This window comes from Spodoptera frugiperda, chromosome 15, assembly GCF_023101765.2.
Source record: "Spodoptera frugiperda isolate SF20-4 chromosome 15, AGI-APGP_CSIRO_Sfru_2.0, whole genome shotgun sequence".
Taxonomy (NCBI): domain Eukaryota; kingdom Metazoa; phylum Arthropoda; class Insecta; order Lepidoptera; family Noctuidae; genus Spodoptera; species Spodoptera frugiperda.
In genome coordinates this window covers 15,211,662-15,236,840 of record NC_064226.1, presented here as the reverse complement: position 1 = coordinate 15,236,840, position 25,179 = coordinate 15,211,662, and the positions used below count along the sequence as shown (strand labels likewise).

The window sequence follows — 25,179 nt, the reverse complement described above, 5'->3', positions numbered from 1 at the left end:
CCACAGAGACATTTGCAGTATTTTAATACCCTCCTAGCGCAATTAACGTTTTGGTGCTTGCTACAAAACGACTAATTTACTTCTTATATAATTAACAAAAAACATAAAATGTTTAAAGTAATTACCGCGTCCTAAATTAAAATGAAGTGTTGAGAAGAAGCCGCCCGCCCGCAGACGCGCCCCGCCTCATATAATATTACTGGCTCTGTTTAACTTTAAATTGTTTTCGTGGAATCCTAGACGGCCATTGTGCGATATATTAGGATTTTAAGTGGAATTTCGGACGGAATGGAATGATAGGTCTAGACGGTAACGCGGTCGGGTATTGGGCAATCCAAGTATGCCAGATATTTGATGGCACATTCTTAATACGCTACATTTCTCCACGTTTCGAGAGATTTCCCTTTTGCTTTCGATATTGAGATTACGAGTATGAATTGGAATGTTTCGATAAGTTGCTGTGAATGGATTTGGGTATTTGTATCAGTCTTTGTGTTGGAATAACCTTGAACGTCAACAATGATTAGTTTGAAGTGGAAGATGCTGTATGTTAGAATAAATAAACAGGATATGTTTCAAGTGCTTGTACAGTGCGGAGGGTTCGCGCACACGTCCACACGTTAGCGAGTAAGTGAGAGAGAGTCTAATGAGGTACTGTTATATCGGAATAACTATTACCTAGAATATAAAATAAAAGTGCTGAGTTTCCCATTGCATTGACGTCAATGCAATAGGAAACCGCTGTTGTTTTCATAAGTAATTCTAATTGATATTCGGGCAGATTGGATTGGACTTCCGTCGAGCATAGTAACTTGTAAAACGTGTCAATTATTCAATATATCTTTCTTTTAGCATATTAAATAGTTTTTTTTAAAAACCATCTTCCGACCCGCTCCGTAACAGTGGTGTCAGAAGTGGGATACCAGTGTTGATATCGTCGTAACCGTTCCGCTGGTATTTCCTATCGGGTCGCGAACTACACGTTGCCGACGAGTAATCCGTCTCCGGGGTGTTGCTATCCTTGCTGAGCAAAACCGCACCTCGACAAACTCAGTCTCATCTCTAAAGACGAGCCGCGGCAGTAAGCCTTACGAGTATCGTGCGTAAGCCTGCCGATCGTCCGAAATTCCCGCCGATTCCTTCTGCCACGGGGCTCAACATACGCCCCGTCATCGCGATTCGCGATACCGCCGCCGCCGTCTCGCCGTCCTGCCACGCGGTGCCACGCGCTGCCACGCGCTGCCACGTGGTGCTTCCACGTGTAACTTCGACAACGCTCTGGTGTCACGGGCCGCTGCTGCCGTCCCGCTGTTCCTGCCTGACGTCCCGTTGCTGCTGGCTGCGACCTGTAGGTCGTGCTGCTGTACTGCCACTCCAGAAACCGTGCTAACCCAGTGCCGAAATGCGCATCGAGTACCTCGTGTTCCTGTGTCTGTGAGTACAACATTTTAATTTGCTGTTATCGCTACAATATCCTTAATTACGAGTAACTGTGGATATTCTTTTTACCAGGGTATCACATATCGTACATCCTATACATATATTTGTGTTACACGATTTACCACCCTATTATCCTACCGTTGCGTTGTATCATTCTTTAAATTCATAATGTCGACGGAAACTAACGAATCTACCACTTCTAGGAAAAGTGCGAAAATCTCGATGAGCGAACAGTTTCCAATCAAAGTACTTTGCGATTTTATTAGCCCTTATAAAGGAGAGCGCGATACACTTACCGCTTTTCTTACCAACTGCCAGAACGCATTAGATCTAGCTTCACCAAGCCAAACGGTCTTGTTAACTAAATATATTTTATCACGCCTAGAAGGCAAGGCTCAGATTGCATGTTCAAATAAAATATTTGAAGATTTTAACCAACTGAAATGCTTCCTAAAACAAAATTTCGGTGAAAGAAAGCACTACAATCATTTATTGTTAGATTTGCAGTCGTGCAAGCAGTTACCAAATGAAACTGTTGCGCAATTCTCACTTCGTATCGAAAGTTGCCTAACAGATCTTCAATCAGAAATTTATAACTCTGAATCTCTTAAAAGAGATGTATCTGGTCGTATCGCCATGACCGAAGATTTGGCCTTATTCACGTTTAGTTTAGGGTTAAATCCACGACTTAGTAATAATGTCAGATGCAGAAACCCAAAGTCACTTAATGACGCGATTAACGTGGCTCTCGAGGAGGAAAAAATACAAAACCTCCTATATAAAACATCTATTAAGCCTAAATGTAGGATCTGTGGTAAACCCGGGCACTCAGACTCTGAATGCCGGGAGAAACAAAAGCGCACGGGCCCACCACATGTCCCGTCGGATCCTCAACCATCAACATTATTTAATAATTCGGGGTCCCAACTTTTCTGCAAATACTGTAAAAATAAGGGTCATGATATTACTCAATGCCGCAAAAGAAAATACAATAATGAACGGCGTAATACATTCAACCCACATACTCGCGATAGACCAGCTACGATGAATCATATTACATTCGAGCCGCCGATGCCGTCGGCACCGTCACCGACACCTTATTATAATACTTGTGAGAACGATGACGATCACAATAACTCTTTAAACTAAACTCACGGATTACGAAAACGTGCCGTCGTTATCCGGATAATTTAGGCACTCGAACTTTTATACATAAATCGCATAAAAATAATATCTCATCTCAACACGCTCCCTCGAGAGTCCCTGAATCGTTGAGTCAAAACCATATTACATCTCAGCATGCTCCAAAGAGAGTCCCTGTTTCGCTGAGTCAATCTTCTATTTCATCTCGACACACTCTTCCAAGAGCCCCTGTCTCGTCGAGTCAAAATCGTTCTACATCTCAGCACGCTCCAAAGAGAGTCCCTGTTTCGCTGAGTCATTCTTCTATTTCATCTCGACATCCTCTTCCAAGAGCCCCTGTCTCGTCGAGTCAAAATCGTTCTACATCTCAGCACGCTCCAAAAAGAGTCCCTGTTTCGCTGAGTCAAAATACCATTTCATCTCGACACATTCCCCAGAGAACCGCTGTTTCGTCGAGTCAAAATACCATTTCATCTCAACACGCTTCTAATAAAGCCCCTGTATCGTTGAGTCCAAATATACTTTCTCATAATGAATCCGCTGTGCGTGCGGTACAGCCATACCCTAATTTAGAAATCATAGTAAATCCTGAAATTCCAGTCTATGAAATATCTTCATATTCAAAGAAAGTGTCATTGCCCCACGTATATATAACTACCTCACTCTCTATTCAACCGTTGTGTCTCCTTATCGATACGGGAGCAAGTATTACCTTAGTCAAACGGTCAAGTTTAACCAAAGTACCTGAATTATCTAGCGAAATAGCTAAGATAAAAGGTTTTAATAACATTGACACTTATTCAGAAACTCTAGGCACCTGTCAAATAAAATTTATCTTGAATAATAATTACCACGAGTATAAGTTCCATGTAGTTAACGATAACATTAACCTAGAGTATGATGGTATCATTGGTAGCGACTTTTTAAATCATTTCAAAGCCAATATAGACTACACCTCACAATCAGTCCATATATGCGGACAGAATCTGGATATTAACTATATCCAACCGATTTACGTCATCCCAGCTCGCTCTGAAGCGGTCATCGAATGCGCAGTGTCTAATTACTCGCGCAATCATTATAAAAACAATGAGGGTTTATTATTAGACCACTCTATAAGTGAAGGTATTTACATAGCAAATTGCCTTGTTACTATAAAACCAAATAAAAGGATTAACGTAACTGTGTTAAATACTACTGACTCTGATATACAGGTCCAAGACTTTAAAGTCCAGTTGACACCTCTTGAACATGATATTGCCACTGATTCGAACGAATGCGTCAACGCTTTATCCTACTCTGAATCTGATAGACCACAAAAAGTACTAAATCTGATACGCTGTTCTCATCTAAACTCCGAAGAAAAGGAGGCTTTGCTAGAATGTTGCTCTCAGTATACGGACATTTTCCACTTAGAAGGTGAACCTTTATCATTCACAAACGCAATCGAGCACACTATAGATTCGGGTGATGCGCCCCCTATTCATGTAAAATCTTACCGCTTCCCTGAGTGCCACAAGGAAGAAGTGGACTCACAAATCCGCAAGATGCTTGATCAAGATATTATACGTCCGTCTACGTCACCTTGGAGCGCCCCTGTTTGGGTAGTCCCTAAGAAGATGGACGCTTCTGGGAAAAAGAAATGGCGTATAGTAATAGACTATCGCCGTTTGAATGACGTCACTGTTTCTGAGAGCTACCCTTTGCCACTGATTACTGATATTTTGGATCAGTTAGGTCACTCAAAATATTTTAGTACATTGGACCTGTCGAGTGGCTTCCATCAGATCAAAATGAACTCCCTAGACGCACAAAAAACAGGGTTTTCAATTAATACAAATTCTAGCACTACAGGGCACTATGAATTCCTACGAATGCCTTTTGGGCTTAAAAACGCCCCGTCAACTTTTCAAAGGTTGATGAACACCGTCCTTTCTGGTCTCCAAGGCCTCCATGCATATGTTTATCTTGATGACGTCATAATTTACAGCAGTAATTTAACATCTCATATGGAAAAAATAAGGTTAGTCTTCGACCGTATCCGAAAATTTAATTTAAAGCTTCAACCGGATAAATGCGAGTTCTTAAGACGCGAGGTTGCATATCTCGGTCATATAATCACAGATAAAGGTGTTTGTCCAAATCCCGAGAAGGTTAAGGCCGTCTCTCAATTCCCTACTCCCAAGAATCCAAAGGATATAAAATCATTTCTTGGGTTAGTCGGCTACTACCGTCGTTTTATTAGTAATTTCTCTCAAATCACTAAACCACTGACCAGCCTCCTGAAAAAGGACGCTATATTTCAATGGTCGCAGAGCCAAGAACTTGCGTTTACCACTCTCAAAGATAAATTAACCTCCGCACCTCTACTCCAATATCCTGATTTTACACAACCATTTCTCCTAACTACCGACGCCTCTAATTACGCAATAGGAGCTGTACTATCTCAAGGCGCAATCGGGTCTGACAAACCCGTCTCGTATGCATCGCGTACACTAAATAAAGCCGAGGGTAACTACTCGACTATTGAAAAAGAGCTCCTAGCGATTTTATTTGGCGTAAAAACATTTCGCCCTTACTTGTTTGGTCGAAAATTTAAAATCATTACCGACCACAAACCTCTAGTCTGGCTTTTCAATGTCAAAGATCCAGGATCTAGGCTCATTAGATGGCGTTTGAAGCTTGAGGAATACGATTATGAAATCGTATATAAGAAAGGTAAATTAAACGCAAACGCCGACGCCTTATCTCGATTCCCTGTAAACGTATTGCAAGATAACGAAGGTTCCGATTCGATTATCTGCAATCCAGCAATGACATCTAACGACGAAGAGGTCTCTCACGATTCACCATCCACGTCAGAAACTTATGAGCAGTTCCTTAAAATTATAAAACACCATAACGTGACATTCGACACCGTTATCCAGGAACATAATGAGTCATTAATGAAAGCAAAGTGTAAACTTATTGTCTATCCAACGTCCATTGACTTAGACGAATCTGTGCCTTATTGCCAAGATATTATAGACGCCTCCACTAGCGAACCTAACATCCGCGACATAGAACGCGAACTATATACTTTTTACTCCACCTCTAACAATGATCATTTATTCACGCATTTATTTCTAAAAGTACATCACTATGACGAAATGACTCACAAGGACATATTTAACCTGGTTCGTGATTATAGAGATATGATAAAATATTGGTACATGGAAGAAAAAGAATTCGCGATATCGGACTTTGCAGATCCATACACGAAACTATCATACACAAAAATCTACAATACTTTATCATTTCTATTTCATAACACGAACATTAAAATCAACATCTACCGTAATTCTATTCGATACCCGACACCTGATGAAGTCAAACGTATTCTTAGAGATAACCACGACTCTCCTCTAGCTGGTCACCCGGGTATATCACGCATGTTTGACAGAATCAAAACCCAATTCTGGTGGAGAAATATGAGGCAAGATATCGAGGATTATGTGAAAAACTGTCGCTCTTGCCAAATTAATAAACCTCTAAGAAAAATAAATAGGGCCCCTATGATTATCACATCAACGGCATCTCGGCCTAATGAAAAGGTCTACCTCGATTTAGTCGGCCCTCTTCCCGAAACACACGAACATAAATATAAATTTTTGCTTACAGTACAAGATGACTTAACTAAATATTCTCAGGCCTATCCAATGCAATCCTGTTCCGCTGAAGAAACCGCGAAATCTTTAGTTCTATTCATATCCCATATGGGAATTCCTAAACTAATAATATCCGATCAGGGCACCAACTTCTGCTCTGATCTCTTCAAACAACTCGAGAAACTGTTCAGCATCAAACACGTGTTCGCATCTCCTTACCACCCTCAAACATGTGGTGCACTCGAACGTAGTCATTCCACCCTAAAAGAATACCTCAGGTCATATATAGGTGAAAATCAACATACTTGGGACCTCTACATCCCCAGTGCTATGATAGCGTATAATTCAAATATACATAGCACCACAGGTTATTCACCCCTGGAATTACTTTTCGGATTCAAACCCTATTTACCTTCAAGTATCGATACTCTCGAATCTAACACTTATACAGATTACATCCGAGCCCTTAATCACCGACTATACTATAGTCGTCAGAAAGCTCTCGAAAACATTCAATCCTCAAAAGAGAAATCAAAAACTTATTACGATTCCCGCACGAAGCCATTATCCTATAAAACAGGAGACATGGTATATGTCCGTTGCCACCATAAGCAAAACAAGGCACTATCTCCAGTATGGAAAGGCCCATACAAAATAATAAGGTTAAATGGCAATCATTCTGTTACGCTGCTCATTAATCGCAAATACGTACGTCACCACTACGACGAAATCAAGCTGGCCGGTGACGTAACAGTATAATATTAGTGACGTAACAATAGATACATAAGTACTTCATTGTTATTTCAGATCGACGCTGCCGTCGCCGATCTCATGCGAATACGTTTCTTCGATAGTCAGCAGTCCCGGACTTTACTTTGATAAGCTCCTAGATATTAAGTTTACTAATAGTGACTGGAATGTTATAGCATACGTAGATATAAGTCACGTACAACCTAATTTAGATAAAGTCGAATTCTTATTTGAAAAACTTAACGTATTCTGCAATTCATTAACTTCTTCTAAAATACAGACCGACTGTATTAATTCATTATCCGCTTTAAAAAATCGTCACATTCTTAACGTAAGCAAATTCTCCTCCATATCATATTTATTGGTCGATGAAAAACCTAGTAGACGTCCTAAAAGAGGTCTCATGGACATCGGTGGCACATTGCTGAAAACCATTTTTGGTACTTTAGATTCTGATGACGCAGTGAAATTCTCAAAAGCCATAGAAGAAGTACAGACGGATGAAAAACGTCTTGCTCATCTCATGAAAGACAATATCCACGTGATAAAATCAACTATTTCATACTTCAACAACACCATATCTAAAGTAAATGAAAACGAAAACCATATATTACGGAACATGGAAACAATCCACAAAATATTAGAAACGGTAGTGAATAGTAACGATAAATTAGAAATTAAATCTGAGTTAAGTTCTTTACTACAATCATTAGAGTCCATTATAATGACATTGTCTTTCGATATAGAAGATATTAATAATGCAATTCTTTTCGCGAAACTCAACGTTTTGCATCCTACTGTACTGAGTCCACACCAATTGTATAGTGAATTAGATAAGCATAGGAATGACCTTCCTGGCCATTATGAACTTCCTATACCTTTAACGTTGCAGAATATACACAGTCTAATCGATGTTTCGCAACTTGCGTGTTTCTTTCATTTAAATAGAGTTATTATTGTTGTCAAGATCCCTCTAGTATTACCGCAAATCTACGACCTATATAGGATAATTCCCTTACCTGTCCCATACGATATGTCGAAACCCGATACCTACATTCTTATCGAGCCAACTAGCTCATATGTAGCGATTACAGCTGATCGAATGTTTTATTCACTCATAGCAGACATAGACAAGTGCAAGTTAATAAGTGATAAGTGTTATGTGTGCGTGTTAACTAATGTGTTTTCAGCGATCGCCAATCCTACGTGTGAAACAACTCTCTTAAGTGACGTAATTAACAAACTTCCTGACATATGTGTAACGAAACTTATTCACGGTTCAATCGATCTATTTCATAAGTTAACTTTTAACCGTTGGATTTTTGTACAATCTGAACCTGGCAAGTGTCACGTAGCTTGTAATGATAAGGATATAAATTCCGATGTTATTTTGTTTGGTACTGGTATCTTGACCTTGCCCAGGAATTGTAAAGCTTTTTACAAAACGCTGCAATTTGCCGCTGTTGGCGAAACAATTATCGGGAATGTTACTAATACTATATCCAATTTCGACATCTTACAAGATGACTGTTGTGAGCGTTCTAAGTTGAATAAAACTTTACAGCGATTACCTTACTCAAAACTAAATAACTTAGACAACCTTGATTCTCTACTACAGGCCAGTATCCATTTGAAATCTTTTGAAGAAGAGATTAATAAAATAGAAAATCCATCTCATTTTCAAACTTATAGCACTCACTATCTGTCTGTAAGCCTGTGCATCTCTCTGCTAACTTTATTATATATTTTATATAAAAGCCGAAAGTTCTTCTACTCAACTAACGCCCCATGTTGCATTCAAATATTTAATCAATGTCATAATACTAAAAATAAATCGGTTCCCGTTTCTCAAACTGTATTTCATGGTGACTCAGTAACACCAATCAATAAGGACGAGTCAGAATCTGTAGAAGATTTACGGGTAACACCAACCCCTATTAAGAGAAACATTTTGTTTAGCAAAACTCACGATAACTAAATTGGGACGAATGCACATGGTTGTAAATTAGACTATAATTTTCTTTCTTTCTATATTGTTATTTTATAAGTTTAGATCTTAATAATTACTCTTTAATGTATAACTAAACGCTATTTAAGCAACTCCTATTGTCAACCCTAACCTTGACTTTAATAGTTTGTATTCGATCTTAACTAACGATGATCAATCTTATTTTAATAACAACTTTAGAGTAATTGTCCAACTTGTTTCTTTACTAATTATATTCAAGTCTTCTTATCCTAGATTAAAAGATTATTATCTTAGACTTAAGAATAATCGTTATCTCGATGTTTTACTTTTATCTTAATTATATTTCCTATTTGTAATTGTCATATAAAGTACAACTATATTTTAATGCCTCGACGTAAATCCAACTTAGCATTCAATATTTAGCACGCATTCATCTCGAAATCTCTCATCACTTTAAGATGTGATGATCGATCTTAACGGGGGGGTTGTTATATCGGAATAACTATTACCTAGAATATAAAATAAAAGTGCTGAGTTTCCCATTGCATTGACGTCAATGCAATAGGAAACTCAGCACTTTTATTACTGTTACGGAGCGGGTCGGAAGATGGTTTTTAAAAAAACTATTTAATATGCTAAAATAAAGATATATTGAATAATTGACACGTTTTACAAGTTACTATGCTCGACGGAAGTCCAATCCAATCTGCCCGAATATCAATTAGAATTACTTATGAAAACAACAGCGGTTTCCTATTGCATTGACGTCAATGCAATGGGAAACTCAGCACTTTTATTTTATATTCTAGGTAATAGTTATTCCGATATAACAACCCCCCCGTTAAGATCGATCATCACATCTTAAAGTGATGAGAGATTTCGAGATGAATGCGTGCTAAATATTGAATGCTAAGTTGGATTTACGTCGAGGCATTAAAATATAGTTGTACTTTATATGACAATTACAAATATAATTAAGATAAAAGTAAAACATCGAGATAACGATTATTCTTAAGTCTAAGATAATAATCTTTTAATCTAGAATAAGAAGACTTGAATATAATTAGTAAAGAAACAAGTTGAACAATTACTCTAAAGTTGTTATTAAAATAAGATTGATCATCGTTAATTAAGATCGAATACAAACTATTAAAGTCAAGGTTAGGGTTGACAATAGGAGTTGCTTAAATAGAGTTTAGTTATACATTAAAGAGTAATTATTAAGATCTAAACTTATAAAATAACAATATAGAAAGAAAGAAAATTATAGTCTAATTCACAACCATGTGCATTCGTCCCAATTTAGTTATCGTGAGTTTTGCTAAACAAAATGTTTCTCTTAATAGGGGTTGGTGTTACCCGTAAATCTTCTACAGATTCTGACTCGTCCTTATTGATTGGTGTTACTGAGTCACCATGAAATACAGTTTGAGAAACGGGAACCGATTTATTTTTAGTATTATGACATTGATTAAATATTTGAATGCAACATGGGGCGTTAGTTGAGTAGAAGAACTTTCGGCTTTTATATAAAATATATAATAAAGTTAGCAGAGAGATGCACAGGCTTACAGACAGATAGTGAGTGCTATAAGTTTGAAAATGAGATGGATTTTCTATTTTATTAATCTCTTCTTCAAAAGATTTCAAATGGATACTGGCCTGTAGTAGAGAATCAAGGTTGTCTAAGTTATTTAGTTTTGAGTAAGGTAATCGCTGTAAAGTTTTATTCAACTTAGAACGCTCACAACAGTCATCTTGTAAGATGTCGAAATTGGATATAGTATTAGTAACATTCCCGATAATTGTTTCGCCAACAGCGGCAAATTGCAGCGTTTTGTAAAAAGCTTTACAATTCCTGGGCAAGGTCAAGATACCAGTACCAAACAAAATAACATCGGAATTTATATCCTTATCATTACAAGCTACGTGACACTTGCCAGGTTCAGATTGTACAAAAATCCAACGGTTAAAAGTTAACTTATGAAATAGATCGATTGAACCGTGAATAAGTTTCGTTACACATATGTCAGGAAGTTTGTTAATTACGTCACTTAAGAGAGTTGTTTCACACGTAGGATTGGCGATCGCTGAAAACACATTAGTTAACACGCACACATAACACTTATCACTTATTAACTTGCACTTGTCTATGTCTGCTATGAGTGAATAAAACATTCGATCAGCTGTAATCGCTACATATGAGCTAGTTGGCTCGATAAGAATGTAGGTATCGGGTTTCGACATATCGTATGGGACAGGTAAGGGAATTATCCTATATAGGTCGTAGATTTGCGGTAATACTAGAGGGATCTTGACAACAATAATAACTCTATTTAAATGAAAGAAACACGCAAGTTGCGAAACATCGATTAGACTGTGTATATTCTGCAACGTTAAAGGTATAGGAAGTTCATAATGGCCAGGAAGGTCATTCCTATGCTTATCTAATTCACTATACAATTGGTGTGGACTCAGTACAGTAGGATGCAAAACGTTGAGTTTCGCGAAAAGAATTGCATTATTAATATCTTCTATATCGAAAGACAATGTCATTATAATGGACTCTAATGATTGTAGTAAAGAACTTAACTCAGATTTAATTTCTAATTTATCGTTACTATTCACTACCGTTTCTAATATTTTGTGGATTGTTTCCATGTTCCGTAATATATGGTTTTCGTTTTCATTTACTTTAGATATGGTGTTGTTGAAGTATGAAATAGTTGATTTTATCACGTGGATATTGTCTTTCATGAGATGAGCAAGACGTTTTTCATCCGTCTGTACTTCTTCTATGGCTTTTGAGAATTTCACTGCGTCATCAGAATCTAAAGTACCAAAAATGGTTTTCAGCAATGTGCCACCGATGTCCATGAGACCTCTTTTAGGACGTCTACTAGGTTTTTCATCGACCAATAAATATGATATGGAGGAGAATTTGCTTACGTTAAGAATGTGACGATTTTTTAAAGCGGATAATGAATTAATACAGTCGGTCTGTATTTTAGAAGAAGTTAATGAATTGCAGAATACGTTAAGTTTTTCAAATAAGAATTCGACTTTATCTAAATTAGGTTGTACGTGACTTATATCTACGTATGCTATAACATTCCAGTCACTATTAGTAAACTTAATATCTAGGAGCTTATCAAAGTAAAGTCCGGGACTGCTGACTATCGAAGAAACGTATTCGCATGAGATCGGCGACGGCAGCGTCGATCTGAAATAACAATGAAGTACTTATGTATCTATTGTTACGTCACTAATATTATACTGTTACGTCACCGGCCAGCTTGATTTCGTCGTAGTGGTGACGTACGTATTTGCGATTAATGAGCAGCGTAACAGAATGATTGCCATTTAACCTTATTATTTTGTATGGGCCTTTCCATACTGGAGATAGTGCCTTGTTTTGCTTATGGTGGCAACGGACATATACCATGTCTCCTGTTTTATAGGATAATGGCTTCGTGCGGGAATCGTAATAAGTTTTTGATTTCTCTTTTGAGGATTGAATGTTTTCGAGAGCTTTCTGACGACTATAGTATAGTCGGTGATTAAGGGCTCGGATGTAATCTGTATAAGTGTTAGATTCGAGAGTATCGATACTTGAAGGTAAATAGGGTTTGAATCCGAAAAGTAATTCCAGGGGTGAATAACCTGTGGTGCTATGTATATTTGAATTATACGCTATCATAGCACTGGGGATGTAGAGGTCCCAAGTATGTTGATTTTCACCTATATATGACCTGAGGTATTCTTTTAGGGTGGAATGACTACGTTCGAGTGCACCACATGTTTGAGGGTGGTAAGGAGATGCGAACACGTGTTTGATGCTGAACAGTTTCTCGAGTTGTTTGAAGAGATCAGAGCAGAAGTTGGTGCCCTGATCGGATATTATTAGTTTAGGAATTCCCATATGGGATATGAATAGAACTAAAGATTTCGCGGTTTCTTCAGCGGAACAGGATTGCATTGGATAGGCCTGAGAATATTTAGTTAAGTCATCTTGTACTGTAAGCAAAAATTTATATTTATGTTCGTGTGTTTCGGGAAGAGGGCCGACTAAATCGAGGTAGACCTTTTCATTAGGCCGAGATGCCGTTGATGTGATAATCATAGGGGCCCTATTTATTTTTCTTAGAGGTTTATTAATTTGGCAAGAGCGACAGTTTTTCACATAATCCTCGATATCTTGCCTCATATTTCTCCACCAGAATTGGGTTTTGATTCTGTCAAACATGCGTGATATACCCGGGTGACCAGCTAGAGGAGAGTCGTGGTTATCTCTAAGAATACGTTTGACTTCATCAGGTGTCGGGTATCGAATAGAATTACGGTAGATGTTGATTTTAATGTTCGTGTTATGAAATAGAAATGATAAAGTATTGTAGATTTTTGTGTATGATAGTTTCGTGTATGGATCTGCAAAGTCCGATATCGCGAATTCTTTTTCTTCCATGTACCAATATTTTATCATATCTCTATAATCACGAACCAGGTTAAATATGTCCTTGTGAGTCATTTCGTCATAGTGATGTACTTTTAGAAATAAATGCGTGAATAAATGATCATTGTTAGAGGTGGAGTAAAAAGTATATAGTTCGCGTTCTATGTCGCGGATGTTAGGTTCGCTAGTGGAGGCGTCTATAATATCTTGGCAATAAGGCACAGATTCGTCTAAGTCAATGGACGTTGGATAGACAATAAGTTTACACTTTGCTTTCATTAATGACTCATTATGTTCCTGGATAACGGTGTCGAATGTCACGTTATGGTGTTTTATAATTTTAAGGAACTGCTCATAAGTTTCTGACGTGGATGGTGAATTGTGAGAGACTTCGTCGTTAGATGTCATTGCTGGATTGCAGATAATCGAATCGGAACCTTCGTTATCTTGCAATACGTTTACAGGGAATCGAGATAAGGCGTCGGCGTTTGCGTTTAATTTACCTTTCTTATATACGATTTCATAATCGTATTCCTCAAGCTTCAAACGCCATCTAATGAGCCTAGATCCTGGATCTTTGACATTGAAAAGCCAGACTAGAGGTTTGTGGTCGGTAATGATTTTAAATTTTCGACCAAACAAGTAAGGGCGAAATGTTTTTACGCCAAATAAAATCGCTAGGAGCTCCTTTTCAATAGTCGAGTAGTTACCCTCGGCTTTATTTAGTGTACGCGATGCATACGAGACGGGTTTGTCAGACCCGATTGCGCCTTGAGATAGTACAGCTCCTATTGCGTAATTAGAGGCGTCGGTAGTTAGGAGAAATGGTTGTGTAAAATCAGGATATTGGAGTAGAGGTGCGGAGGTTAATTTATCTTTGAGAGTGGTAAACGCAAGTTCTTGGCTCTGCGACCATTGAAATATAGCGTCCTTTTTCAGGAGGCTGGTCAGTGGTTTAGTGATTTGAGAGAAATTACTAATAAAACGACGGTAGTAGCCGACTAACCCAAGAAATGATTTTATATCCTTTGGATTCTTGGGAGTAGGGAATTGAGAGACGGCCTTGACCTTCTCGGGATTTGGACAAACACCTTTATCTGTGATTATATGACCGAGATATGCAACCTCGCGTCTTAAGAACTCGCATTTATCCGGTTGAAGCTTTAAATTAAATTTTCGGATACGGTCGAAGACTAACTTTATTTTTTCCATATGAGATGTTAAATTACTGCTGTAAATTATGACGTCATCAAGATAAACATATGCATGGAGGCCTTGGAGACCAGAAAGGACGGTGTTCATCAACCTTTGAAAAGTTGACGGGGCGTTTTTAAGCCCAAAAGGCATTCGTAGGAATTCATAGTGCCCTGTAGTGCTAGAATTTGTATTAATTGAAAACCCTGTTTTTTGTGCGTCTAGGGAGTTCATTTTGATCTGATGGAAGCCACTCGACAGGTCCAATGTACTAAAATATTTTGAGTGACCTAACTGATCCAAAATATCAGTAATCAGTGGCAAAGGGTAGCTCTCAGAAACAGTGACGTCATTCAAACGGCGATAGTCTATTACTATACGCCATTTCTTTTTCCCAGAAGCGTCCATCTTCTTAGGGACTACCCAAACAGGGGCGCTCCAAGGTGACGTAGACGGACGTATAATATCTTGATCAAGCATCTTGCGGATTTGTGAGTCCACTTCTTCCTTGTGGCACTCAGGGAAGCGGTAAGATTTTACATGAATAGGGGGCGCATCACCCGAATCTATAGTGTGCTCGATTGCGTTTGTGAATGATAAAGGTTCACCTTCTAAGTGGAAAATGTCCGTATACTGAGAGCAACATTCTAGCAAAGCCTCCTTTTCTTCGGAGTTTAGATGAGAACAGCGTATCAGATTTAGTACTTTTTGTGGTCTATCAGATTCAGAGTAGGATAAAGCGTTGACGCATTCGTTCGAATCAGTGGCAATATCATGTTCAAGAGGTGTCAACTGGACTTTAAAGTCTTGGACCTGTATATCAGAGTCAGTAGTATTTAACACAGTTACGTTAATCCTTTTATTTGGTTTTATAGTAACAAGGCAATTTGCTATGTAAATACCTTCACTTATAGAGTGGTCTAATAATAAACCCTCATTGTTTTTATAATGATTGCGCGAGTAATTAGACACTGCGCATTCGATGACCGCTTCAGAGCGAGCTGGGATGACGTAAATCGGTTGGATATAGTTAATATCCAGATTCTGTCCGCATATATGGACTGATTGTGAGGTGTAGTCTATATTGGCTTTGAAATGATTTAAAAAGTCGCTACCAATGATACCATCATACTCTAGGTTAATGTTATCGTTAACTACATGGAACTTATACTCGTGGTAATTATTATTCAAGATAAATTTTATTTGACAGGTGCCTAGAGTTTCTGAATAAGTGTCAATGTTATTAAAACCTTTTATCTTAGCTATTTCGCTAGATAATTCAGGTACTTTGGTTAAACTTGACCGTTTGACTAAGGTAATACTTGCTCCCGTATCGATAAGAAGACACAACGGTTGAATAGAGAGTGAGGTAGTTATATATACGTGGGGCAATGACACTTTCTTTGAGTATGAAGATATTTCATAGACTGGAATTTCAGGATTTACTATGATTTCTAAATTAGGGTATGGCTGTACCGCACGCACAGCGGATTCATTATGAGAAAGTATATTTGGACTCAACGATACAGGGGCTTTATTAGAAGCGTGTTGAGATGAAATGGTATTTTGACTCGACGAAACAGCGGTTCTCTGGGGAATGTGTCGAGATGAAATGGTATTTTGACTCAGCGAAACAGGGACTCTCTTTGGAGCGTGCTGAGATGTAGAACGATTTTGACTCGACGAGACAGGGGCTCTTGGAAGAGGATGTCGAGATGAAATAGAAGAATGACTCAGCGAAACAGGGACTCTCTTTGGAGCGTGCTGAGATGTAGAACGATTTTGACTCGACGAGACAGGGGCTCTTGGAAGAGGATGTCGAGATGAAATAGAAGAATGACTCAGCGAAACAGGGACTCTCTTTGGAGCGTGCTGAGATGTAGAACGATTTTGACTCGACGAGACAGGGGCTCTTGGAAGAGTGTGTCGAGATGAAATAGAAGATTGACTCAGCGAAACAGGGACTCTCTTTGGAGCATGCTGAGATGTAATATGTTTTTGACTCAACGATTCAGGGACTCTCGAGGGAGCGTGTTGAGATGAGATATTATTTTTATGCGATTTATGTATAAAAGTTCGAGTGCCTAAATTATCCGGATAACGACGGCACGTTTTCGTAATCCGTGAGTTTAGTTTAAAGAGTTATTGTGATCGTCATCGTTCTCACAAGTATTATAATAAGGTGTCGGTGACGGTGCCGACGGCATCGGCGGCTCGAATGTAATATGATTCATCGTAGCTGGTCTATCGCGAGTATGTGGGTTGAATGTATTACGCCGTTCATTATTGTATTTTCTTTTGCGGCATTGAGTAATATCATGACCCTTATTTTTACAGTATTTGCAGAAAAGTTGGGACCTCGAATTATTAAATAATGTTGATGGTTGAGGATCCGACGGGACATGTGGTGGGCCCGTGCGCTTTTGTTTCTCCCGGCATTCAGAGTCTGAGTGCCCGGGTTTACCACAGATCCTACATTTAGGCTTAATAGATGTTTTATATAGGAGGTTTTGTATTTTTTCCTCCTCGAGAGCCACGTTAATCGCGTCATTAAGTGACTTTGGGTTTCTGCATCTGACATTATTACTAAGTCGTGGATTTAACCCTAAACTAAACGTGAATAAGGCCAAATCTTCGGTCATGGCGATACGACCAGATACATCTCTTTTAAGAGATTCAGAGTTATAAATTTCTGATTGAAGATCTGTTAGGCAACTTTCGATACGAAGTGAGAATTGCGCAACAGTTTCATTTGGTAACTGCTTGCACGACTGCAAATCTAACAATAAATGATTGTAGTGCTTTCTTTCACCGAAATTTTGTTTTAGGAAGCATTTCAGTTGGTTAAAATCTTCAAATATTTTATTTGAACATGCAATCTGAGCCTTGCCTTCTAGGCGTGATAAAATATATTTAGTTAACAAGACCGTTTGGCTTGGTGAAGCTAGATCTAATGCGTTCTGGCAGTTGGTAAGAAAAGCGGTAAGTGTATCGCGCTCTCCTTTATAAGGGCTAATAAAATCGCAAAGTACTTTGATTGGAAACTGTTCGCTCATCGAGATTTTCGCACTTTTCCTAGAAGTGGTAGATTCGTTAGTTTCCGTCGACATTATGAATTTAAAGAATGATACAACGCAACGGTAGGATAATAGGGTGGTAAATCGTGTAACACAAATATATGTATAGGATGTACGATATGTGATACCCTGGTAAAAAGAATATCCACAGTTACTCGTAATTAAGGATATTGTAGCGATAACAGCAAATTAAAATGTTGTACTCACAGACACAGGAACACGAGGTACTCGATGCGCATTTCGGCACTGGGTTAGCACGGTTTCTGGAGTGGCAGTACAGCAGCACGACCTACAGGTCGCAGCCAGCAGCAACGGGGACGTCAGGCAGGAACAGCGGGACGGCAGCGGCGGCCCGTGACACCAGAGCGTTGTCGAAGTTACACGTGGAAGCACCACGTGGCAGCGCGTGGCACCGCGTGGCACCGCGTGGCAGGACGGCGAGACGGCGGCGGCGGTATCGCGAATCGCGATGACGGGGCGTATGTTGAGCCCCGTGGCAGAAGGAATCGGCGGGAATTTCGGACGATCGGCAGGCTTACGCACGATACTCGTAAGGCTTACTGCCGCGGCTCGTCTTTAGAGATGAGACTGAGTTTGTCGAGGTGCGGTTTTGCTCAGCAAGGATAGCAACACCCCGGAGACGGATTACTCGTCGGCAACGTGTAGTTCGCGACCCGATAGGGAATACCAGCGGAACGGTTACGACGATATCAACACTGGTATCCCACTTCTGACACCACTGTTACGGAGCGGGTCGGAAGATGGTTTTTAAAAAAACTATTTAATATGCTAAAATAAAGATATATTGAATAATTGACACGTTTTACAAGTTACTATGCTCGACGGAAGTCCAATCCAATCTGCCCGAATATCAATTAGAATTACTTATGAAAACAACAGCGGTTTCCTATTGCATTGACGTCAATGCAATGGGAAACTCAGCACTTTTATTTTATATTCTAGGTAATAGTTATTCCGATATAACAGTGTGGAAGTGGAATGCTAAGTTGGATTTACGTCGAGGCATTAAAATATAGTTGTACTTTATATGACAATTACAAATATAATTAAGATAAAAGTAAAACATCGAGATAACGATTATTCTTAAGTCTAAGATAATAATCTTTTAATCTAGAATAAGAAGACTTGAATATAATTAGTAAAGAAACAAGTTGAACAATTACTCTAAAGTTGTTATTAAAATAAGATTGATCATCGTTAATTAAGATCGAATAAAAATAAGAATAATCGTTATCTCGATGTTTTACTTTTATCTTAATTATATTCTCCTATTTGTAATTGTCATATAAAGTACAACTATATTTTAATGCCTCGACGTAAATCCAACTTAGCATTCAATATTTAGCACGCATTCATCTCGAAATCTCTCATCACTTTAAGATGTGATGATCGATCTTAACGGGGGGGTTGTTATATCGGAATAACTATTACCTAGAATATAAAATAAAAGTGCTGAGTTTCCCATTGCATTGACGTCAATGCAATAGGAAACCGCTGTTGTTTTCATAAGTAATTCTAATTGATATTCGGGCAGATTGGATTGGACTTCCGTCGAGCATAGTAACTTGTAAAACGTGTCAATTATTCAATATATCTTTCTTTTAGCATATTAAATAGTTTTTTTAAAAACCATCTTCCGACCCGCTCCGTAACAGTACCTCGCGTCTGTTCAATTAATTTCTACCAATTATTTCAGCTGTGTTTTGTTCAGCTCCGCGACCTATATCAATGCGGGGCCTCTGTCAACATTAAATTATTTCAATTTAATTAAATTCCACGAGTTAGTTTCCATTAATTACTTTACTCCCTTTACAATACACTAGTTTTGAATAATCGCAGCACTCCATTCCTGTCTGAGGCTCGATGTCAGCCTCAAATGGTGTTGTAACAGTAACATAGTACCTTGATGTCGTTTGACGTCACCGACTGTAAACTGTTCTACAAGTTTAAATGTAAATTATTTGTAAAACGAAAAAAGAAACTTTATTTTTAACATTGTACTAAATCTAATATCTGTTGTGTACTAGCACCCACTATAAATATTCAACTGACTAGTACAGTTTCACACAGACTTACAAGGTAGTTTGTGGTAATAATATAAAAGCTCACGGCGTTCTGACCGGCTTATAGACTTCATTTATTACGCGGCGACAAAATCTAAATTATAATAAGGATTTACAAGGGTCCGGTGCCTGGTGTCCGTCCATCGCGGGACGAAGAGTAATGGAGGGCGGGCGACAGTGACGACTGCTCCGTCGGACACTGCGCGCCACTGGGGCTGGGGCCAATGTTGGTATCCATACATACTGAGCCCATGTTGTATTTATTTACTTTCCTACGATTAACATCTATCTGCACATTGTGACACTACTAAATCAATCCCGGGATTAAAATTCGAGTGAAATGCGTTGTTGTTGTTTTTTAAATATTTTATGAATAACATAAACAAATATCTCTCTATTAATATTTTGTGTTTGAAAAAATCAGTTGAATGTAATGTATTCTATACAGCCCTACTGATATAAATAAACAACATGACAAGTACAAACTAAATGGATTTTGTATTCATAAATATTGTGATAAATAAATTGCGCGCTTCCCAATTTGATAAAGATTGAATTGATTACACAGTAGAGAAAAATTCAGGCTGTTACAATATGTTTGAACAAAAATACGGAACAATTCGGCGAGAATAGTTTAGTTATAAAACAAATATTTAAGCCGAGCTGACGTGGCGGCCCGCGCCCCGCGCCGCCCATTCGCAAGCATTCCGGAATTTCGTGCATGAGCCAGATTATTGGACACTAAACTAATTGCTTTAGCACTGTTTCACTGCACTTACATTCAACTAAGGCTTTTTACAACTTCTAATACAATAATGTATAAACAATTTAAAGAATCGAATACTCTTTTTCACACAAGATTAACGCGGGTGACTGGTCTATGGGTAATATATTCCTTATATGCTAAGACCATACAACTTGCTAGAACAGTAGTACAGTAACACCCGAGATAATAAACTTCGTAAGTTGGCCTGTTGATGGTTTCCTACAACACGTCAGCATCACTTTGATACAGCCAACCGTCTCCGTCGAAACTTGAGCTCAAGTAAATCCATCCAGCCCTTTCTTAGGCAGAATTATGACGTAATCAAATCAGTGGCAGCGAGATTACACGACCGTGTTTATAATTTTAATTAGTTTGGAACTCGCCGAGAGCCGCGCGGCGGGCGCCGGCAACTTGTGACGTCACACAGCGCCCCTCTATCTTGATACAGTGTTTGAGTTAGTGCTCATTGTCTGATCATATTGTTCCGCTGGCTATTGACGGAGGAGCCGAGGATTAACTTCCACGGAAGACCCGTGTCTGTACAACTAGATGTAAAATCACTTTGGGATATTGATGAAGTTATTTTAGGTTCATAGGTTTAGAAGTGCCGATAGAACATTTATAACAGAAACTGCACCTCAGAATTACTAACTGAACAAAATTAGTGATTTCTGAACCGTTTACATCTCCAAAGAAAATAATTGGATTTGTATTGTACTAAAGATCAAATAAACGATAGCACAGCTGCCGTGAGTCGCCATAGGAAGGTACTAAGAGATTACGAGTTCCGTACGTATGTCGAGTATATGGAGGTCAAAGGATTGAGGAGAAGGAGCTATTTAATTTAAGTGAAAGAGGAAATGTCTTCTTTAATACTCTGTGACTATATACAATATTTATGTAGGCAACGAATGCTTGCTTTAAACGTGTTTCAGGGATTTCACTAACTCGGAGAAAGTTGTGCTGGTAGCACATTGTGAACTTGGTGGCCTATTTCTGTTTTCATAGCCCCAGACACAAAGTCAAACTTTTTACAAAAGGATTTGAAAAACTTTGAAGTATAAATATTACATTTTCAGTTTATCCAAACTCCCACTGCTAGAACATCATAAAGTCCCGGGCGCTGAGCATAATCTCCCATTGAATAAATCTAGAAAGCAATATCGGCCACACAGAGACTAAACGCTCGCCACCTGCACAATAAATCCGCTCTCATTTTTACTAGCTCCTGGACTATATCACTTATACTCTATACTTGAGGTAGAGAACAGAGCCTAGTGTGGAGTGTGGAGCCACGCATAACATTTTGCCGTAGCCGATGGCGGTAATTACTGCGAGCACCAATTACGCAACACTACTCAATTCTATCACTGCATTTGGTATAAAGGGATTGTTGCGTGGATCAAGGTACCGGCGATAGCGATAATAAGGTAATGTTCACTATAAAAATCAACTACATACGAAAGATACTAGATGAAACGCAATATTTTATTAAATTAATCATAAAAAGACAATTTGAAAAGCTCATGTGCAGTGGACTACTGTCATAAAGTTGTGAGTCCGCTCTCACACGTGACTCAGTCCGCTGCCTGCCATTGGTGGGTATACCTTTATTAGTGCAGCAGACATTCTGTTATTGGTCCGACAAACGAGCTGTTACAGCGCGTTTAGTGTTATTGGAGCGTTAGTGCCGCTTACGAGTACTTTCTTTGAATACTTGGGCTTAACGCGACTACTTAGCGAGGATATTGTAGCAGCGGGACGGCCGGGGGAGGGGGTTTGTGGGGATATTCATTGAAACTATCACTTAACGACCTCGGTTTTAAATGATCTTTATTTGGAGCATCATATCTTTCAGGCATTCATTTTATGTAGTTGTCACAGCGACTTGGTAAGAATCGGACAAAAGCGTTTTATTGATAAGATCTAAAGTAAAATCTATTTTTCTAATAAACTGATCTATGAGCAGCTATGGTAGCGGTAACATAATTACCACCATATGATGTTGACGTGTGCTATTAGTACAGCGTAACGAGCGGTGCCCGGCGTGCGATGGGCTAGATAATGCCAATTACTCACGCACTAGTGGTGGCTTACAGAGCAGCGCCAGCTCACTGGACGCAGGCTCCGTGATACTATTATACACACGCACTTTGTGCTCACTTGACGTCCAATGTGCTAGTATCAACATACCGAAATTATCGTTTAGAAGGAAGTAGAATTTGAGCTATAATATGGTATGGTATATGAGGTATGAGGTGAGGTAATAGTAGGATATAGTAATGTGAGGTAAATGTGGTATTACATTCTATTGAACTAATTTAAACAAACTGTAGGTAACAATTCTAGTTTCACTACAAAATAATTTTAAGACGATATAAGTGAATTCCATGTTCACACCTTCGACTGTTCTAAGCAACAAGAAGGTTTGTGTGAATATTATGCAAATAGGTTAAGTTTCATTAAATAAATCACGTGGAATGTTCCCGCGAGATATAATTGTGGCGACGTGTTCACTGTGCCGGCGTTGACTGCCGTTCGCATATTTTATATGTACCACGTAATCTACTCGACTATTATTAGATGTTCTATGGAACAATACTTGGAAATATACATATTTCTCAGTAGCTACATATTATATTGAGTGCATTAACTGTTTGTATAAAACTTCAGCTAAATCGCAATAGCCAGTGCATGCATATATGATCAGTGAGGCTACATAAACAGCAGTTTCTAAATGAGTAATTTCGCCAGTATCTAGCGAGTGAGCGCGCAACTAACGCGCCCGGCCTCAGAGCCTCTTGGAAAGCAATTAGAGCCACTCAAACGTATAATGGCCGCAACGTGCGGCGCAACGGAAACCGCTGCCGCTCGACACTTGCACCACACAACTACAGCCACGCAGCAAGTCTGGCGTGCCTTCTTTTAAAATTGTTTTATATTTGGTAAGGGATAGTTATATTATTTTGGAGTTGTGTCCGATATAAAAAACTGTCTTCCCTATTTGTCAAAACGCTGTATGTTTTAAATATTATCTATACCAGACGGACGCATCAAATGTTTAGCATAGTTGACTATGGTCCTTATAATAAATTATACATATAGAACTAAAGATAAAGTAACTTCTTATACTTTTGTTTCTAAACATGTATTGTGTGCATATTTCAATAGCAATGTTTGAGAATCACCAGCGCAGTTGAATATATTTATGAACCGCTTTAGTACTACAGGTAATATACCTGAATAAAACAATACATTGGTTATTATTTTTCCCTCTGTTACGTGCATAAAGCAACATTGCAGTAATTGCTCGACTAGTGCTCTCGTGGAGCAATTAAAGCCACTCAAAAATGTAATGGTTCGTGTGAAGTGGGCAATTACTGCCATGCTGCGGCCGCGCACTGATCTGTGAGCCTTTGTTTATCGTAATCATAATATTTAGTGGAGAACTTTTTTTTTATTTATTTATATTATATCGATGACTATTAAACATACTCTAAAAGGCTACTTATGAGTCCTTGTCTTAAATTTAATGTTAACTTGTGGTTGCATAAGGTAAAGAGAACCAAGAGAGACAACTACAAAAAATACTTTTTGTAGAAATGTTTAACAATTTTATTTAATCACTTTTAATTTGTAGAAATGTTTAACATATTAACATAGAGACTCAGCGACCCCACAGTCAAACCATTACAACGGTTTTGTGGGGCTTAGTATATTAAAATGTAATTTGTATGGAAATGGAATAAATAAATAAATAAATAAGCTTCTCATGATTTTTCCATTCATTATAAGAATAAAAAAATAATTTATCAGTAACTTTATGACATGTATGACTGGCGATAGACAACCGCTGCAGCGTGTGACTTGGACCCCAATATTGAGAGTAGGCGGTAAACTCGGCTAGTTCACAAGTAGCTCTACGCTTTGTTTCGCTGCATTTTTGCTTATATCAATATCATTCTGTTATGAAGCCTGTAACATAGGATGTGTTACACAAAGTTTATGAACAACACTTTCAGCAAACATTCTCATAATTTTAATGTTATATAACGTCATTGAATGTGATGTCATTAATTGTTGCACAACTCCTCGTATCCCGCGCTCACAACGCTCCCTGCCCTCGTAACTTTAATCCGCGAGATTCATCAAAATGTATCCACTGCACATACATATTAATTACTGTCTCGGCTGCGTGTTTTTAAATAAATATAAAATTGCATCGCAAATAATATTTTACTTTTTGAAAGCGGATCAACTCGAGAAGTACTTCATTACGGTATGTTAATTGCATGCCGCCATATTGAATGTAACATTTCCAATTTATTACGTTCGGCCATATTTCTAGTTCCACGGGATTGTGCGACGACCACACGGAAATAGTTTACACAATAATTTCAGCAGCTTTCGTACCAGCTCTCTGATGCGGTTTGGATAACATTTTCGGACAATTCAATCGTTGAACATTATGCAACATACGTGAAGTTAGATGTACTAGTACCTCGTACATAGTGCTGGTTACTGCTTTCTTTCTTTGTCAATGTTCAAGTTATATTCAAGCATTTTATCTTCGACTTTTGAAATGTTTCGTAGAAGTTTCATATTTGGCATTCGAAGTAGTCAAATTGGGAAAATGTTTCTTACGAATTTGAGCAT

At 38.5% G+C, this 25,179-nt stretch overlaps 3 protein-coding genes across 4 annotated transcripts in view; 2 read left to right on the top strand and 1 right to left on the bottom strand.

Moving 5' to 3' along the window:
• Positions 1-25,179, top strand: part of LOC118269809 (cell adhesion molecule Dscam2) — a 150,808-nt gene that overhangs the window by 24,475 nt on the left and 101,154 nt on the right. The gene's annotated exons all lie outside the window — the stretch shown is intronic.
• On the top strand, positions 657-9,513 carry LOC118267209 (uncharacterized). Its single transcript, XM_035581050.2, has 2 exons — positions 657-1,434; positions 7,038-9,513. Exons 1-2 carry the CDS (start codon positions 1,403-1,405, stop codon positions 8,956-8,958), a joined length of 1,953 nt encoding a protein of 650 aa, XP_035436943.2. The 5' UTR covers positions 657-1,402; the 3' UTR covers positions 8,959-9,513.
• Positions 9,602-18,333, bottom strand: LOC126911472 (uncharacterized). Its single transcript, XM_050698749.1, has 2 exons — positions 17,881-18,333; positions 9,602-12,172 (listed from the first exon to the last, which is right to left on the bottom strand). Exons 1-2 carry the CDS (start codon positions 17,910-17,912, stop codon positions 10,252-10,254), a joined length of 1,953 nt encoding a protein of 650 aa, XP_050554706.1. The 5' UTR covers positions 17,913-18,333; the 3' UTR covers positions 9,602-10,251.

What these genes read in the sequence shown, in the direction of transcription:
- LOC118267209 (XM_035581050.2), top strand. Translation starts at nt 1,403, where the DNA reads ATGCGCATCGAGTACCTCGTGTTCCTGTGTCT. An exon ending in TACCTCGTGTTCCTGTGTCT is followed by an intron (nt 1,435 to 7,037) that starts GTGAGTACAACA and finishes TTGTTATTTCAG; the next exon opens with ATCGACGCTGCCGTCGCCGA.
- LOC126911472 (XM_050698749.1), bottom strand. Translation starts at nt 17,912, where the DNA reads ATGCGCATCGAGTACCTCGTGTTCCTGTGTCT. An exon ending in TACCTCGTGTTCCTGTGTCT is followed by an intron (nt 12,173 to 17,880) that starts GTGAGTACAACA and finishes TTGTTATTTCAG; the next exon opens with ATCGACGCTGCCGTCGCCGA.